Source organism: Gouania willdenowi, chromosome 11 (assembly GCF_900634775.1).
Source record: "Gouania willdenowi chromosome 11, fGouWil2.1, whole genome shotgun sequence".
Lineage (NCBI taxonomy): Eukaryota > Metazoa > Chordata > Actinopteri > Blenniiformes > Gobiesocidae > Gouania > Gouania willdenowi.
The window spans coordinates 15,995,623-16,012,871 of NC_041054.1; the positions used below are offsets into that span (position 1 = coordinate 15,995,623).

Genomic DNA, 17,249 nt, shown 5'->3' on the forward strand with positions numbered 1-17,249 from the left:
TCCATCCCACTTCAGAGCTACGTAACACGGGGACGATATTCATCATCGAGCTGCAGAGCAGAGTAAAAACACGGAATACCAATCAGTGCCTTGACTCACCTCGCCCTATAATGCACCAACAATGTCCACCCACCTGAAAGTCCAGAAATGTGAAATATCCCAAATATTTTCTAATTCAAGCAACTGAATAAAGGCTTCTGAGTCACACTTTATCAACAAAGTGTCAAGCACCAATGTCATTATATCACATTCAAATTCAATGTTTTCACCTCAACAGCCAAATGACATGATAAAAGCACAAAAACGAAACGACACATATACTACATTTGAAACAGAAACATTTGGTTGTTGTGTAATGGTGTATTTGTAACCAAATACTTAGAAACACACGCAAAAGCTTGTGTTCTTTATGCAGTGGAATGCAAAAACGTGTTTGGGTGAATAGTGCTGCTAAAACTCGTCTACAAAGACATGAAAAGGCAAAGCTAATTGAGTTAAAGGTAATAAAGTGTTTTTAACTGTAGGGAGAATTTGCCTTTGGCATAATGGTTTGACGAAATGACGCATGGAGCTGTGCGTTATTTAACTCAAAGACTGTGGCTTTCGGGGAAAATGGGATATTTTAATGCAAAGTGTGACAAATGCACAAGATGATAATAAGATAGATAATAATTTTGAAATCTGGGATATAAAGGACCCCAAATAGCATGTCAGTATAAGCTACAATATATTAAAATAGAGCCTATATATATAACCAATTATCAAAAGGTTGTTTGACATATAACTTTTTTTTTTCCAGAAATATATTTTTAAGAATTTATTTAATATATACCATGACCACGTAAAGAGCAGCTCTGTAAAAGTTTTCTAGCTATACATCATTATCAATTCAACATATTTGTTATTTCTATTGATGGAATTAATTATAATAAAACATGATATTATTTCATTGCATATAAAATAAAATATTTCATTGTATATATATATATATATATATATATATATATATATATATATATATATATATATATATATATATATATATATATACAATGAAATATTTTATATATATATATATGGCGATTTTCTCCCATCAGAAACGTGAGTGTGTGTGTGTGTGTGTGTTTTGCATTTTTGCATTGCAAAACACACACACACACACACACACACACACACACACACACACACACACACACACACACACACACACACACATAAAATGTATATATAAAAAAAATTCTGCGTCCAATTTCTTTCTTTCTTTCTTTCTTTTTTCTTTTCTTTTAAAAAGCAGGGAAATCAATTGAGCTCAAAACACACATATTTCAATTTGGTAATCTGTCAAACTATCGATCAGTTTGTTGTGAGCCGACGCTTCAAAAAGCGCGTGCACATAAAGCTTCCTCGTGGACAAGTCATCCTCGCTGTTCAATTTGGAGCAAAAAGAGACACATTAACCTTCCTCATACCCAGCGTGTCCTTGGCCATGTGCACTATACTGCTCTGCAGGTTAAAGTTAATCTTTGCTGCGGCTTTACTCTTACTACTAGACCTATAGGTGTCCGCAAAAAAGGAATTGAATGCAGCAATTGGGCTGAAATAAGCGAATGTGAGGATTAATCGTGAATTTTGATCCGTTTATGCATTAAACCTATTGACAGCGTTTAGAAACTTGAAAAAAACGGGTTTTCAATTATAGTGAGTTTTGACGTAAATGTCGGATATTCTTGTGTTCCTTTAATTCACACTGCGCGCAAAAAAAACACAAACAAATACATTTTATAAAATATAGTTATTTTAAATTGTTGACTCAAAATAAAAGTCTAATAACATTTTGTGATACAACACAAATACTCAATATTTTGCTGCAATAATAACTGATAAACGCACGGCTTTGGAATCAAAGCCCTTTTCCCTACAGTGGCTTTTTTCCATGTTTAACATTTGACCCAGTAAAGAAACTAAATACGCCAATTAATTATGTGTACACGGGATTAAATAGTTTTTTTTTTTTGTTTTTTTTTCCTGCACACTTCATAATGTTCCGTCGGCCTATCGATATCTTTGTGTAACAGTTATTAATTGTAGCTATTAAATCTTCATTTGCACAGCTGCCGGTTTTCACTATATCCCTAAACCCGTTTATTCTAACCACTAGCTTTGATCAGAGCTATAATCGTGGCCGAACAGGCAGTTGGAGTCCTATCATGTTCGTCCCGAGTGCGGTTATCAACAATAATGCGGTGTTTTATTACATCCAGCGGAAGCGTTTATTTTTCACGAGAGACAGAGGAGAAAAGGAGCTGGTCCACGCACATTAAAGCCGTGTATACACGCACCACTACTACTGACACCGAATAGCCTCACATCAGAGTCTGATTCTGTGACAGGAAGGAAAATGAGACGCTGTTACTGCTTTATCACAATTAAATCGACATTTCCTAATGGAGTTTTGGCACGAACTGGGAATAATGCGTTTTTGGGGGGGTTATTTGTGCTTTTTTTTTTTTTTTTTTTTTTTTTAGAGCATTCTGTGTCTGCCTATACTATTGTTAAGATAGAGTATCATTTTCTAATACTCGGTAGTGGAGCTTTGTGAAATCCAAAACATTTGTGCTAGCAGATCTCTGCAGGTACAAGTCGTCTCTGCTGTAGCACTTGAACCATTAAAAAAACCCGCAGCTCAGCAAAATTAATAGCACATGCAGCATGAAGCCTTGGCACACATGTGTTGCCTTATTAGGGCCTCCACGAGGACATTCTCTACCGCGTGGCTTTGAAACCATCAAGGGATAGAAAAAAAAAAACAAGGAAAGCTATAGAACAACACCATTCTCAGTCCCATCCGCAGTGCGTGCGTGAGATCAGATGGACACATGCATGTCCTGCAATGCTAATTATTGAAGGCCCAGCCTTTGTTTACAGCTTTTACCTGCATGTTTCTGAAGTCAGGTTCCAGACGCAGAGATCCAAGGCCGTGACATTGGTGCCAATGGCGCCGCCCGGTGGTAGATGCGTCAAATCCACAGTGCAGCACGTTGTATTTGCCTGATTTAGGTTGAATTAAAGCTGAGGAGAAGGGAGCAAACTTCTCAAATGAAGTCGATGCGTCAGCGAGGCTTTTCCTAACCGTCCTCTTCCTATCGTTTTCTGTCGCCTCCTTGGCAACACAGTTAATAACCTTGGGTCTCAGACAGTTTATTGCACTGCACTCCAATTGTACAAATGCTCCAGACTTTCAGACAGCTTTTATGGCCCCGTTGCTGTGGCAACGGGGAGGATGTCCCGTAATTAGGGGACGAAATTCCAGCGCGCAGTAAAGGATGCGCAAGGCAAGGCTGGACTATGGCAGAGAGAGGCAACCATAAACTTCAGCCTCTCTCCCCCGCGTTTATGGCCCTTTTGACTGTCATATATGAACGCCAATGCGCTGCGGCTAGCACCCATAAACACTGTGATAACAACAGCAAATATGGCGGCCCTCACCCGTAGAGACTGCTGCTTTAAAGAGGGTTTCCAAAGCCAATCAGCTAAATGACAGGAATCATGAGGACAGCAGGCAGAACAAAGCGCACGGCGACGTGCAGGTTCGGTTTACACCTGAGGTTTAAAAAGATCTTTGAAATACACGAGGATTCACGGACCTTTGTTTTAATATAGAGGCCTTAAGACTTACTGATAAATATGCATTAAAAGTCTGATTTAACTAAAAACACACCAATAGTATTTAAAGCACAAATAGGATTTTCCTTTAATGTGGATAATATGCGTTTTTAATTGTTTACTAGTTTGTATTTTAACATTTGTCCTCTATTTGACATTGATTACAAACAATAAATTGCGTTCAACACAAATAGTAATGTGTTGCTTAGGTGTTTGAACATCTGTACAGAATTAATGTTTTTTTCTTCTTTTTTTGTACAGATTAAATTTTAGACTACATTTCTTTACCACCTCATTTCCATAATTATGATCATACAGCTGCGGGCGTGGTGATAGGCTACTGCAGCTGCATTCTTGCGTGCGTATAAAGGTTTGACATGCGCGTAATTTGCATTAAATATTTATACTCCGGTTATAGACTCAAACCGCCTGAAAACCAAGACAACTCACATCATGTGTTTTTTTTAATTAATTTAATTTTCATTCGTCTTTTATTTGGAAATATAGTATAATACACAATAATTTCAACATACAAAGCAATTGATTCAATGCGGTGACCCTGACGCCTGACAATACATTTATACACATTTAGCTCAAACGTTTTGAATTGTAAAAATTCAGGGATAGTTTATTCTTATATATAGGAAACAAAAACAAAAAGAACATGTTTTTTTTTCACATTATATCCCAAATATAGGCCTGTAGTGTAAACATGCTGCATGGGTGCACACCCAGCATGTTCACATGAGTGCAGCTCATCAACGGTTGAGTAGTCAAGCTTATTTCTGTAAGATTAATAATAATATTAATACTTATTGTGTGGACTTGAACGTCGAAAGAATAACAAAATAACAAAAAAACTCCTTCAGCTGCAAACGTTCGACACAAGCTCAGAACTGACTCAGCTTGTGGAATAATAATGGTGATCATGGACTTTGACTTGGGCAGCCGAGGCTTTTGAAAAGATAGAAACGGTTGGATTAAAAAAAAAAAAAAAAAAAAACACACAGAACAGAAACACACACATACACACATACACATTCGTTTGGACTCGTTATTTTGGTCAAACCAATACACTGTAGATTCACTTTCGCTTTGTAACATCACATAAACAGACACATTCCACCATATTGCTGATTGTAAAAGAAAGAGAGAGAAAAAAACCCTCAAATAAATCTTTTGATTACAAAATACACAAGTCCCGTCAATCGGTTAATTGTTCGATACGTTGGATTCTGATTGAAGAAAAAAAACACACACATGGCGTCCTGTTGTAAGAGTCACAACGATTATTTTTCGCAGGCCTTTCAGGCGCGGTGAGAATAGTTTTTTAATAAATCCTTTCCACGAGAGTTGACATCAAGTTTCGTGACTCGTCAGTTCAAGACCCCTCTTTCACAATTTCAAATGAGTGTTGTCCTCGAACTTGAAATTAACCATTGAGCATGGGTCGTTGCTGCTGTCGCGCCATTGTGGCACACATTGTACAGTGTGTGTGTGTGTGTGTGTGTGTGTGTGTGTGTGTGTGTGTGTGTGTGTGTGTGTGTGTGTGTGTGTGTGTGTGTGTGTGTGTGTGTGTGTGTGTGTGTGTGTGTGTGTGTGTGTTAGGCGGCTTAAAGCAGAGGATTCGACGTGTAGTATTGTAATCTGTCCCTGTTCAGCTTCTTCTCCTTCATGCGACGGTTCTGGAACCAGATTTTAACTTGTCTGTCGGTGAGATTCAGCATCCGAGAAAGTTGCAGTCGTTTCTCTTTGTTTATGTACACGCTGAAAAAGAATTCCCTCTCAAGTTCTCTGATTTGATATTTGGAATAAGGACACCTTTTCTTGCGGGTCCTCTGTCCACCTGGAAGGCACACATTTGGAAAAGAAATCACAATTCAGTTCATAGTAACTATTAGAATATATTATATAGACCCAACAAAAGATTTATAAGCACTGGAATTTGCATTAAGCATGAGCGGATTTCCTTTACACGAAGCCATAAAAACATATTTCTCTTTTCTATATTTCAACTGTCATACACACTGATATTATATTACAGTGGAAGGATTACCAAACCATTCCCTGCTGGCTCGCTACAGACCATGTACTTGGGCTTTGACCTGTCAGAGCAAATGGAAGCAGGTTCACTTTGAAAACCAAAGTAACTGTAATAAGAATATGGTAATATTGTGGGTTTTTTTTTTTTTGTAGAACACATAAATGTGCAAGTGGGAACACAAACTACATATGTGAGCCCATATATGTGCACCCCTGTCATACATTCAAGGTTTCTTTTAAAGCAATGAGAGCGTGAAACGAGCACTCGTGAAAAAAAGGGAAAAAAAGAAAAATTTACGCATGTTTGTTTCTTACTTCAAGTCCACATTTGTGCTCTTTTGAGAACATTGTGTAAGTGTTAAAGTTTTTTTTTTTTTTTTTTAAATGTCTGTTGTTTTTCATGGCCAATTTCAATTCCAAACACGTGATCCTGCAGTTTATAACAAAGTTTTGTTGGGGGGGTGGGGGGGTCCACAGGCCCTCTATAAACCTTATATGCTTATAAAACAGCATATAAAAATTTTAACAGCAACGCACACGATTGCTAACTTTCTCCCATAACCGAGGTGCTGACTTTCATATACGTACTGCTGCTGCTGGATTTCTCCTCATTGTTGCCGGAAGATAACTCAGGGCTGCTGGTTTCATCCCGCTGCTCCTTTGCTTCTGTGTCCCGGCACGGCGCTGCGTCCTCGGGCGCAGAGCTGGGCGGCTTTGTCGCCGTTTTGTCTCCGCTGTAGCCGTTTGTGGACGAGCTCTCGGACGCGTTCGCGTACGCCGTCTCGTAAAACTGGTCGAAAGCCTGTGGCAGCACGCCATTCCTGCCCACGTTTCCGTAGAAATTGGAGGCAGCAGAAGCAGCACCCGTGTGGTGGTGGTGGTGGTGATGGTGGTGGTAGGCAGCAGCGGCGGCGGCTGGGCTGTTTTTACCAAACATGTCACCAACCACGGTGGTTTGCGCCGACAGACAGTCCCGGTGCACCATGTCCTCAGCGCTGGTGTAACATTGGGGCAAGTTCGCCCGGTGCGGCCATTTACCAGATGCGTCAATGGCAGCATAGTCCCTGAACGTCACCTCTCTGACGGGCTGGACCTGCGGCAGGTTGGAGGAGTAGGAGTATGTCATGGGGCGAGTGGACGGGCTTTGAGTTAAAAACGAGGGAAGACCGGAAAAATCTGCCCCTGCTGACACATAGTAAGTACAGCTGGGCAGATACATATTCGATCCGACGGGTACCCTCTCGTCAAAATCCATCATAGTAGTTTATCGTAGTCTTTATCTAGGATTCCTATGATTCCTCTATATCCGCCCTGAACATGGCTGTGAAGCGCCGTAGCTCTTGCCTCTTTGAAGCAGGTTCGCTAAGCAAAAATTTGGAGACGTAGGCTGACGCAGAGAGCCATCTCCATCCACTGCACGGCGAAGGCGGTCACGTGACCACACGGCAGAAATTGACAGTTTTCAGGCAGCGCGTGTCTGCGCGCGCGTGCGTCTCTCCGTGTGTGTGTGTGTGTGTGTGTGTGTGTGTGTGTGTGCGCGCGCGCGCGCGTGTGTCTGTGGGAGTAGAAGACGTGTGTCTGCGTGCCATAAAGGTGCGCCATGATAACAAAAATGTCCTCAACAAGAAACAAAGTCACGGAGCTGGAATGTGATATCAACCAATGGTTGAATATTGGAATATAAATGTGTGTATATATGTTTACAAAACTACATAGTATTGTTTATACAGACAAATACCTAATAAGGTTAAATAATGGTGTGTGCATTAATAATGGTTTATAAGGGTATAGAAATAATGTTTTATATATAAATATAAATTTGGTATAGAAATACTGAATTACAGAAAGGAGACAGGAAAGTCAGCATTTCGAAATGTCCGAGTCATCATCCTTTGGTTGTTTTACAGCTAGCATTTTGCTCAGTGGGCATTTGGTTATTGGAGTCATGGTATATAAGCGAATGTTTCAACTACCGCCTTGTGCGTAAATAAGACACTTCCAGATTAAAAACGATTATTATCATATATTATAAAGCCCGTTTAGGCAGTGGAAATGACAGTGACTGTGCGTGAAGTGCATGTGCACAAAGCAACAAGTACGTAGCTTTTAATGTATTATTCAATTAACTGAGTTTTTGTTCTTAGTGGAGCCATTTATTTTGAGTCACATGAATAACTCGGGGAATAATACAAATATGTTTGTGCGGGTTAATGAACATATTATAATTGGATTACATTTTTTTTTTTTTTTTTAGACTGCACCAAAAGCTACAACATTGTGCGTCAAAAGGACGCTCATGTCCTTTTTACGCACGGCTTTCTTATTGCGTTTTTATAGAAATTGACTCAGGACTAGTTTATACAAGAACAAGGACTCTAAAAATGTATGAGAAAGGTGTTTTTATTCTTCACTACACCATGGTGTAGTGCGTTTGATGTCTTCCCATTTGTTTGGCAAAAAAAATATAAAATACATATGCGTAAATATCGTTAAAACTGGGTTTTTACGCACTGACATTTAATTTCCCACAGAAGCTGATCACTGGAACAATTTTAGTATGTGTCAATGTGTAACAAGTGAGTTTTAGAAATGGTTACACTGCATTTATATTCTAAAGAATGTCATAAACACATCCCGGGATGTTTCCTGTTTACAAACAATGTGCCTTATTTGTGCGTAAAATAGGTTGTAAAGGCAAGTGTGCTGTTTTTTTAATGTGTATTTGTTATTTGAAACTTGTCGTTGTGTGGGAATCCACTTTTAGGCCACCGTGGAACTTGTTTTAGAAACGCATGCCATCTGAATCTAATGCGCTGTGAACAAGAGACCTGAGCTCGGATTAAGAATGCCACGACTGGTCGGGCCCCACATGCTCGACGTGAATATAAGGGATTCAGGGGGATTTTCATGGCACATGGGACACAGAACCTTGAAATAGTACACATACTGATGCCCTACGTGTAACTACAACCCTGTGTGTGCACCCCAGCCGTAAAAAGACACGTTAGTGCTATGAGCCATCCTGCACAGGATAATTAATTAGAAAATTTGCATTAAGAAATATTTTCTTGCATGTGTCTGCGATCACACGCTCCGCCTTTTCAGCAATTCACAGACAAATTCTTCTAGTTGTTTTGAAGCTTTCGAGCCGTAATTGAGGACAGGGTACCTGGGAAAACTAAAGGCAGCTCTACACAGACCTGTGTTTTTATAGCTACTAGTATTCTACTGCGCATTTCCCCCCAAGCCACAAGACACCACAAAACTGGCCAGGCGTGATGGGATGGTCGCCAACAACAAGCGGTCTCAAAGTCAGGAGCAAACAACTTTCAACAACCAAACAGTTTTACCATTAAGGTAAGCTTCATATTTGCATAAAAACGTGTATATCTAATCAGCTACTGCAAGATTCAAGTACATTTTTGGTTACTTTGTTTAAAGAAAAACAGGTTAAAACAAATGAAATCAAATGATTGAGCGCATTTTATAATTTATATATTTGTTTATTAAATTAGTGCAGAAGCTGGTGGTGTAAATTTTTCTTTCTGGGCTGTTTTTGCTCAGCAAAAACGGCAGTCTGGCACTGCGTAAAAGCTCTCAAAGCCAAAGCTTTGTCTGTGCGGTCTACTTCAAGGTCGGGGGAGGGAGAGAGGCCCTCACAGAGTGCAAAGGGCCCGCTGTGCCCCGGATGGAGTTCATTTGATTGCACTTACTCAGACTTTGTGTTGCAACTTTGGACGCCAAATGTGGGAATGCAACGTCTGTGTAAAAAAAATACTGCAAATAAACGTCACATTTACATGAAAACAGAAGCTTTTTCAGGAAAAGAGGATTGTACACTGTATGTTGGACTCTTGTGTTTTACAAGTAAAGAAATTTAACTGAAATACAATACCATGGAAAAGTCACATGTTCATTTGACATCAGTATTATAATTAAATTGCGTGTACTGAAATAGCTTAAAAGTTAAAACTCGACTATTTTGATTTGATTTTTAACTTATTTTTGTTACCTTGACCGTTGAGCATGAATATCTGACATAGCTACTTTGCCTTTTTCTTTATTAATTAGTTTTATACACAAGAAAACATTGTCTTGACTTTTAAATTATTTACAATAAACTATGAAATGTTTCAGAAAACATGCGTAAATACGGTTTTAACACTTCTGACAACCCTTGATTTTGACCGTCTGAAGAATAGGTTTGTGGAGCAAAGAAGGCGACATTCAAACAGCCTTAATCCCAGTGCAATAAAACCTGGTCAGACAACAAGTAAACAATCACGTCTGCACTGGGTGTACAGTTTAACTCCGTTTCAGGTGGACCTATAGGCTGTAAACGAGGCTAAAAAGCAGCTTTCAATGCTCTGCAAAGCACCTCCTGTAGTTTTAGTCCTCAAGTGGAATAAAAAACCCTGAAGTTTTACAACAGGCTGTTTGTGTTTTCATTTTATGGTTGAAAAATGTACCACCACTCTTGCTAAGCGTCCTTTTCCTCATCTAAGAATGCAGGGTTTAATTTAATGCACGGATCTGACCAGGACGGCGAAAGGAAGGATGACCATTATAAATGTTATTATATTTTTAGCAGATTATTTTACTCCATCAAGCATCCAATGATTTCACATTTAAGGCAAACGAACCATATAATTGTTACTGTTTTATTTTTAATTAAAAAATAAAATGCACATCAACAAAAAGGTGATATTCATTATTTTTTCATATATATATATAATGTACAATTATCATCATCATTTTAAACGTGAAAATAAGTCGATTTTGAACTTGAGTTGCACATGGTCTTGGCTGAGCTGTTATCAAGTAGTTGGCCATCATTGCTGGGGATTATAAAGTCATCAGACTGCAACAGGATACAATCAGAGATTTGCTCTCACTTGCAAATTGTGCCAAAAAATCCAGTGAGTGAGAATGTCTCAGCACATGCGCGCTGGATTCAGAGAAACAACTGTTGATTTATCCACAGGTGACAGAAATGTTGACCGACCAGCGATGGCGACGACAGAAGGGACGGAGGGACCACACGGAAACTGAGCAACTCCACGGTCAACGGGAGCAGACGTGCACGAGCGTGAGGGAGAGGAGCTGTGCAAAATGGTGGACTGCTTTATTGAAGGTGTCCAAACAGGGCGTCATCACCAGCAACACCTGCGGATTAAAAATAGAGATGAACTGGATTTGGGTTTTACTCAAGGATTTATTTTTTTTCAAGACCAAATATTGTGCTGACCACTGGAGAAACGAGCTGCCACGCGATACCGTCAACAGTAATATGAGAACTTTACGCAAAAGCTGGTGACCTAATTCTGGACAAGAAGACCAAAGAGAACCGACAGGACCAAACAACGTGTTTTTTTATTTTAGAAATAATTCAACTGAATGAAAATATTAAAAACAGTGAGTCGATTAAGAACAAATTAAAAGCTATTGATGTTATTCATGTTTAATAAGAAGTTTTGATGTATTTTTTTTTGTCTTTTAATTATTCAAGAAGAGGTTCTTGGTTACCAAGGGTTTATAAGTTAAGTTAAACATTTGTTCCGTAGAACGAGTTCTCACGCCCTGTTTGAATAGAAATTTAAGAGTGCCTTTAAAAAAAAAAAAAGAATGAATTAAGGACGAATGAATATCACATTATCTGTTTGTAAAGATGTTGTTGTAAAAATCCGTGAAATCCCCACAACCTAAATTAAAAGTATTTTTAACCCAATTTATACTTCTATCAGGCGGGTTGAGAATTGAATAGTTGCTAATGTATGTAATGTTAATGTAATGTTGCTATTTGTCCAATTATCCAAGTTTTTTTTTCCCCGTCGTATTTATTAATTTAATTATATTATACTATTTATTTTGGACACAGCGTGAAACCTTTTTTAGGCCACATATTGTCTAATTTGTCTAAAATAGGCCCAGAAAATGCATAATCTACAACGATGAAAGAATTAAATTTCCCCTAAATATGTAAAGGAACTTTCAGAAAAAACAATATTAGTGTAAAAAACAAACAAACAAAAAAAAACAATTGCGTATGGCTGCCTGACGGTATGTTCCATTTGAAAAGGTTTGCCTGTATATGTATTTTACTGATTGCTAAAACACGACGTTAATGCTACATGTGTTCTAATACTTTTGCTAAAGGAGTTTTGTAACCTATATTTAATGTAACTGGTGGTCAGCTTTGGGCCCTAAATTGGAGACCCTTGATCTTGAAGGTTGAACATGCGAGGCGATCTTTGTGTTTTTCTAAACACATCTCCTCAACCCTTATTGCCCACTATTTCCGTCTGAAGAAAAATAATATCCCATAAAACAACATGTTTAGCTATACTTTTTTACATTTTGACAGTCAGAACAAGTGCGATTTTACCTAAAACCATCAGGATAATTTCATCTATACTGATGAAAAAAAGGGGGGAAAGGGATATTTTTCACCTTTTCATGTTTTTTTTTTTTTTTTTTTTGTGGCCTTCGTGTTTAAAGTTAAAGGGATTATCAAATATAAGCACAGGATTCTTAGAGCATGGAGGGTCTAGGCCCCGCCTGGTACAAAAAGATTTCCACAAGTGCTTTCATGATATTTAAAAAAAATAAATAAATAAAATACAAACAATGTGGGCCAAAGAGTTAATGGCGTATCAGGAGATCATGGTACAATCTTGGGCTTTAATGCTTGACTAGAGCTGCACTGTTGTGGTATTGCCTACGTATAGACTTCAACGTACAACGTACAACGTCCCTGACGCAGTATTACTAATAAATATAGAGCTTCTTTAATTTAGCTATCCTATTAAAATTGTATATTATTATTTTCTAAGTTCACTGTAGATGTTATAATTATAATAGGGCTAAGTACCCGACAGGTTTTTAATCACTAGTGGCAAAAACAAGTACTTTGTTATATTTGAACAAGAGCGTTACACTTTTAACTTTTTAATCACGTCTTAAATAATTGATCTAACACACACACACACACACACACACACACAGACTGAAGTTCTCATTCTGTCCTTAAGATGGCAGCAGATTACTACAAATATTATTTACATCCCTGGGCGTTGCCCTCCTGCCTGTCTCGTGTATTTTTAACCAATCAAATCCGCTGCTCACTTGTAGGCGGGACTTAAAGATTGTTTTGGTTCACGACAAGCCAATCAGGCGTCCTGCAGCTTCCAAGCGTCCAATCATCAGCCAGTACAGAAGGTGTCACTCTGTTTACTTCCGCTTTGGTTGTTCCGCCCACCGTCCGGTTCCCGGGTTGGACCGGGCTTCTCTGAGAGGCTACACGAGGATACGATTTGCAACGAGATGTCACCGCTCTTCCAATCAGAGAGCTCGTTGTTTGACTCGTGCGCTACCGGCGCTGCTGACGTCACATAGCGTGGGAACCCAGTAACACTGTGCTCCGTGTGCGTGTGTCTCTGGTGATTGTCTGTATATGGACAGTTTGACATGTCCGTGTCATCTGTGTTTACTTTACTGTACAGTCCTTCCTCTTCATGGAGTCACCATGAACACTTCTTAGAAGAAACAAGAAGAGGTTTGAATGTGTCTTTTTAGCTGCTTTTCTGTATTTTACAAACAATGTGACAGATATAGATATAAATAGTCATACAATGTATCACATTATATTATATTATATTATATTATATTATATTATATTATATTATATTATATTATATTATATTATATTATATTAATTATATTATATTATATTATATTATATTATATTATATTATATTATATTATATTATATTATATTATTAGTAACAATAATAACAATAATGATGATGATGAAGTAAAGTAAATTAAAAACAATAAAAACAAGTATACTTGTTAACTGCGTCATTGTAAAAAAAACATCATTACAACTTTGACATATATGCATTTTAAAGTTATTATAACAATTATAACTTGTATTTTTAATACAATACCATATATAATAGATTTTTTTTTATTTCCTTAGGTAATGATAATATAAGTCATGAGAAAAAATTACAAGGATTAAAATAAAAGCGTTGCTGTATACTGCCGTTTCGGTTTCATGGAAAAAAGGGTTTTGGGAACCCTAAAAATGTTATATCTCTCTCTCTCTCTCTCTCTCTCTCTCTCTCTCTCTCTCTATATATATATATATATATATATATATATATATATATATATATATATATATATATATATATATATATATATATATATATATTTTCTTTCATATTATGAATGGGCATTTTATAATTTACTGTTGTATCCGACAAACGCAAAGGGTGGGGGGGAAAAAATCGTAATTCAAATTGGCAAAAATAACTGAAAACCATAAATTATTTATTAAAGCTTTTGAAAATCAGTCAATTATTAAGGCCTTCTATATAATGATAAATATTGTATTTTGTTTGTGATATGCTAATGCATATTTCAATGGATATATTTACAGAGAGTAGTGTAATATAAGATAACAAGAATGCAGGTTCTGTTTGAAGACTTTCTGCTATCATGTGGAAAACACCCTAATAATAAATTTACATTCAGTGTTGAAACTTTGCATGAAGCAAAGTTTGTCGCTTTGCATAATAGTGGATGTGAAAAAGTAATAGTTTCCTTTAAAAAAAAAAAAAAAAAAAAAACTCCAGTGTGTCACAATGACTCGTGTAGTCTCCAAATATTTTTGGTAGAGTGACCTAAAATAAAAAAAATGTAAACAACAATCAATCTTCTTCATTTGAATGCATTTTTAAGGGGAAAAAAGGGGATTTATCATTGTTAATTTGTTATGCATGTAAATACCGCCGTATAGAAGGACTCGTGTTAAGAATAAGAAACTACATTCAATATGACGTGAAATAAGAGAAGCTAGAAAAATGTTACACTTTGCAATATTCAAATGTTCTTTGATAGTTTGGATGAACAAATAAAATATTTACGTGTATTTGGGAATACTTCTTTGATTGTCATCATTACAATTTCTTGATATTGTGATCCTCATTCTTCTCACATAGATCTAAACAGTGCACATGGCACTATCTTGTCGCTAGATGGCGACCTCCACCTACATTTAAACAGGCTTAATTTCACTTTGCACACTCCACCATTTTTCTATTGGCCAAACACCTTTAGGCTAACACAGTATTTGTATCCGTTGTTTATAACACAATCCAGAGCAAACCCATGTAAACCCATTAGCACAGCTATGACATGAAGAGTGACAAAAATAAAAAATAAAAATCTCCTTCCCAAAACAGATGTAATTCTAAATATTGTCATCTAAAATTACTCACTGTACAAAGACAATAAAGTCCCATTTTTGTTGGATAAAATTCAAACCAAGTGCATATTTTATTGGGACGGACATTAACACAAAAATACGAGATTCACATACTGTACACACATCATGCTAAATTTTAGTTTTTTTTTTTTGTTTTGCACTTATATACAGCCACATGGATGCGCACATAACAGAAAGGAAGCTATAGATGATATGGACACACACACACACACACACACACACACACACACACACACACACACACACACACACACACACACACACACACACACACACACACGTCCCCAACGATTATCACTGCATCGTAATTGCGCCATGGATGTGATAATAGATGAGAGCAAGGGTTCACTGGACTAAACCTTGTATAATCTAAGCATGTGAGTAGGTTTTAAAAAAGAAGATGGGGTTGATTAATATTTAACATTCTCAAGGTCTAGATCCATAACACGGTCACTTCCTGCGGATCTTTCCGCTATCGCTCTCGTTAAAAATCACAGATTAAAGTGTAGCTCAGTGGCGCACAACTGTAGCAATATCACTGACTTCTAGCATGCCAAAAAATATTGTATTAATATTAATAATAATAATGTTGGTAATAATCTCACACACGCTGCTGGTATACATATATTCTCTCGTTTCAAACGTGAGTCCCTAAATATAAAACCACAACTGGTGCAGCGTTCACAGGCCTCAGACTGCAGTTTATTCGAGGAGATCCGATAAAATCACACAAACAAACAAACAAAAAACATCTTGTTCAGTCAGAAATAATAAGTTGTGGTCCCATTCCATGGATCCAGAGTTTTGTTGTCCTTTTATTGTCCATTGCAGAAATAATAATAATAATAATAAAAAATAAGTAGAAAAGTAAGAAACTAACTGATTGTTTTTATTTTGTTGACAACTTTCTTTTCCTTTACGCGTCTGTTTTGAAACCATATGGTAACCTGTCTTTCGGACAGGTTGGTCTGAGCAGAAATCCGCCTCCGTTTGTCCTTTGTGATGAATTTATTGGCACCGTACTCGCGCTCCAGCTCCTTCAGTTGCACCTTGGTGTACGGCACGCGCTTCTTTCTTCCACGCCGGTATGAGCTCGAGTCCCCACCGGCATGAGACACAGAGTCTGAGGACACACACACACACACACACACACGTATAAAGATCACGATGGGAACAGAGCAGTAACAATCAAGTGGAAATATTTGTGGTGGAAAATGCAATTACACAACAATCAACAGATTAATATATTTTAGTTTTTTAAAATCTTCAAACAAAGTTTAAGAATATGTGAAAATACCAGTTGATCAATGAAATAATTGTATTTTATTTGTCTTTAAAATAAACTTACAATAAAGTATCAATTCGATTTATTCTATTTATATATTTTTAGCTTTATTTCCATGTTTAAACAATGGTGCATCCTCTTTGTGACCATGGAGAGCATGTGTTTAATCCCAATGGGACAAAGTGTCCTCTATGATGTTTCTTACCTGGTATGGAGGACTTCCACATGTGCCCAGGCTGAGGCTGCTCCTTGCAGTAAACCTGGCTGTTCCAACCGTTGGGAGCTAGTGTCCACGGCTGGTAGCTCTCCATAGGCAGTAGAGACTCGTGTCTGGCCTCTGAAGGCGCGCTGATTGTTGGCAATCCAGGGACGTCCAGGTAGCTGGGCACAGGTTGGTAAGGACCAGAAGAATAAGTGGGATAAAAAGCAAATTCCTTTGCCCGAGAGGTGAATTCTTCCCCGGAGACAGACGTGTCCATGTATTTCTCTCCATATGCGGAGGGTGGCTGCGCTCCGCAGGACTTTATGCTGCTGCTGTGATGCGACATTCTGCACGGATAACCAAAATACCCGTAAGGCAGTGACGCGCTGGAGGAATTCTGGGCCGCCGAGCACGGGCTGCACTGCTTAACCGGCTCACCCATACCGGAGGTGGGCATGTCGCTTGACGAGTACGCCGGTGCCAAGGACGCAGGGTGCGCCACCAGATTCCTGCATGGATTTCCAGCAAAATTGCCTCCAGCAAAACCCTCCATATTCTTGCTTACTTCATCGGAACCGCTTTCGTAGAGGAACATCACCGACGGGTCGACCCAGCGAGGACGGAGGAGCAGTGACGTTGTCATAGCACGGCATCCAACATTGAAGCTTCTGGCTCTTTTAAAAAAAGCCTAGTGAGTGAAAAAAGGATATGCTGGTTCTCAAAGACTAGAGAAGCTCTGACGGGACTCCAGAGCGCAGAGG

At 38.1% G+C, this 17,249-nt stretch overlaps 2 protein-coding genes and 1 long non-coding RNA gene across 3 annotated transcripts; 1 reads left to right on the plus strand and 2 right to left on the minus strand.

Moving 5' to 3' along the window:
• Window positions 1–5,156: 5,156 nt before the first annotated feature.
• hoxa11a (homeobox A11a) lies at window positions 5,157–7,176 on the minus strand. Its single transcript, XM_028461691.1, has 2 exons — window positions 6,295–7,176; window positions 5,157–5,509 (listed from the first exon to the last, which is right to left on the minus strand). The coding sequence occupies exons 1-2, from the start codon at window positions 6,962–6,964 to the stop codon at window positions 5,277–5,279; spliced, it is 903 nt and encodes a 300-aa protein (XP_028317492.1). The 5' UTR covers window positions 6,965–7,176; the 3' UTR covers window positions 5,157–5,276.
• Window positions 6,509–11,164, plus strand: LOC114472446 (uncharacterized). Its single transcript, XR_003675099.1, has 2 exons — window positions 6,509–9,063; window positions 10,691–11,164. It is a non-coding gene; the product is annotated as an uncharacterized LOC114472446 (long non-coding RNA).
• Window positions 11,165–15,022: 3,858 nt separating this feature from the next.
• Window positions 15,023–17,249, minus strand: LOC114472436 (homeobox protein Hox-A13a). The gene is made up of 2 exons (XM_028461692.1): window positions 16,492–17,249; window positions 15,023–16,124 (listed from the first exon to the last, which is right to left on the minus strand). The coding sequence occupies exons 1-2, from the start codon at window positions 17,129–17,131 to the stop codon at window positions 15,877–15,879; spliced, it is 888 nt and encodes a 295-aa protein (XP_028317493.1). The 5' UTR covers window positions 17,132–17,249; the 3' UTR covers window positions 15,023–15,876.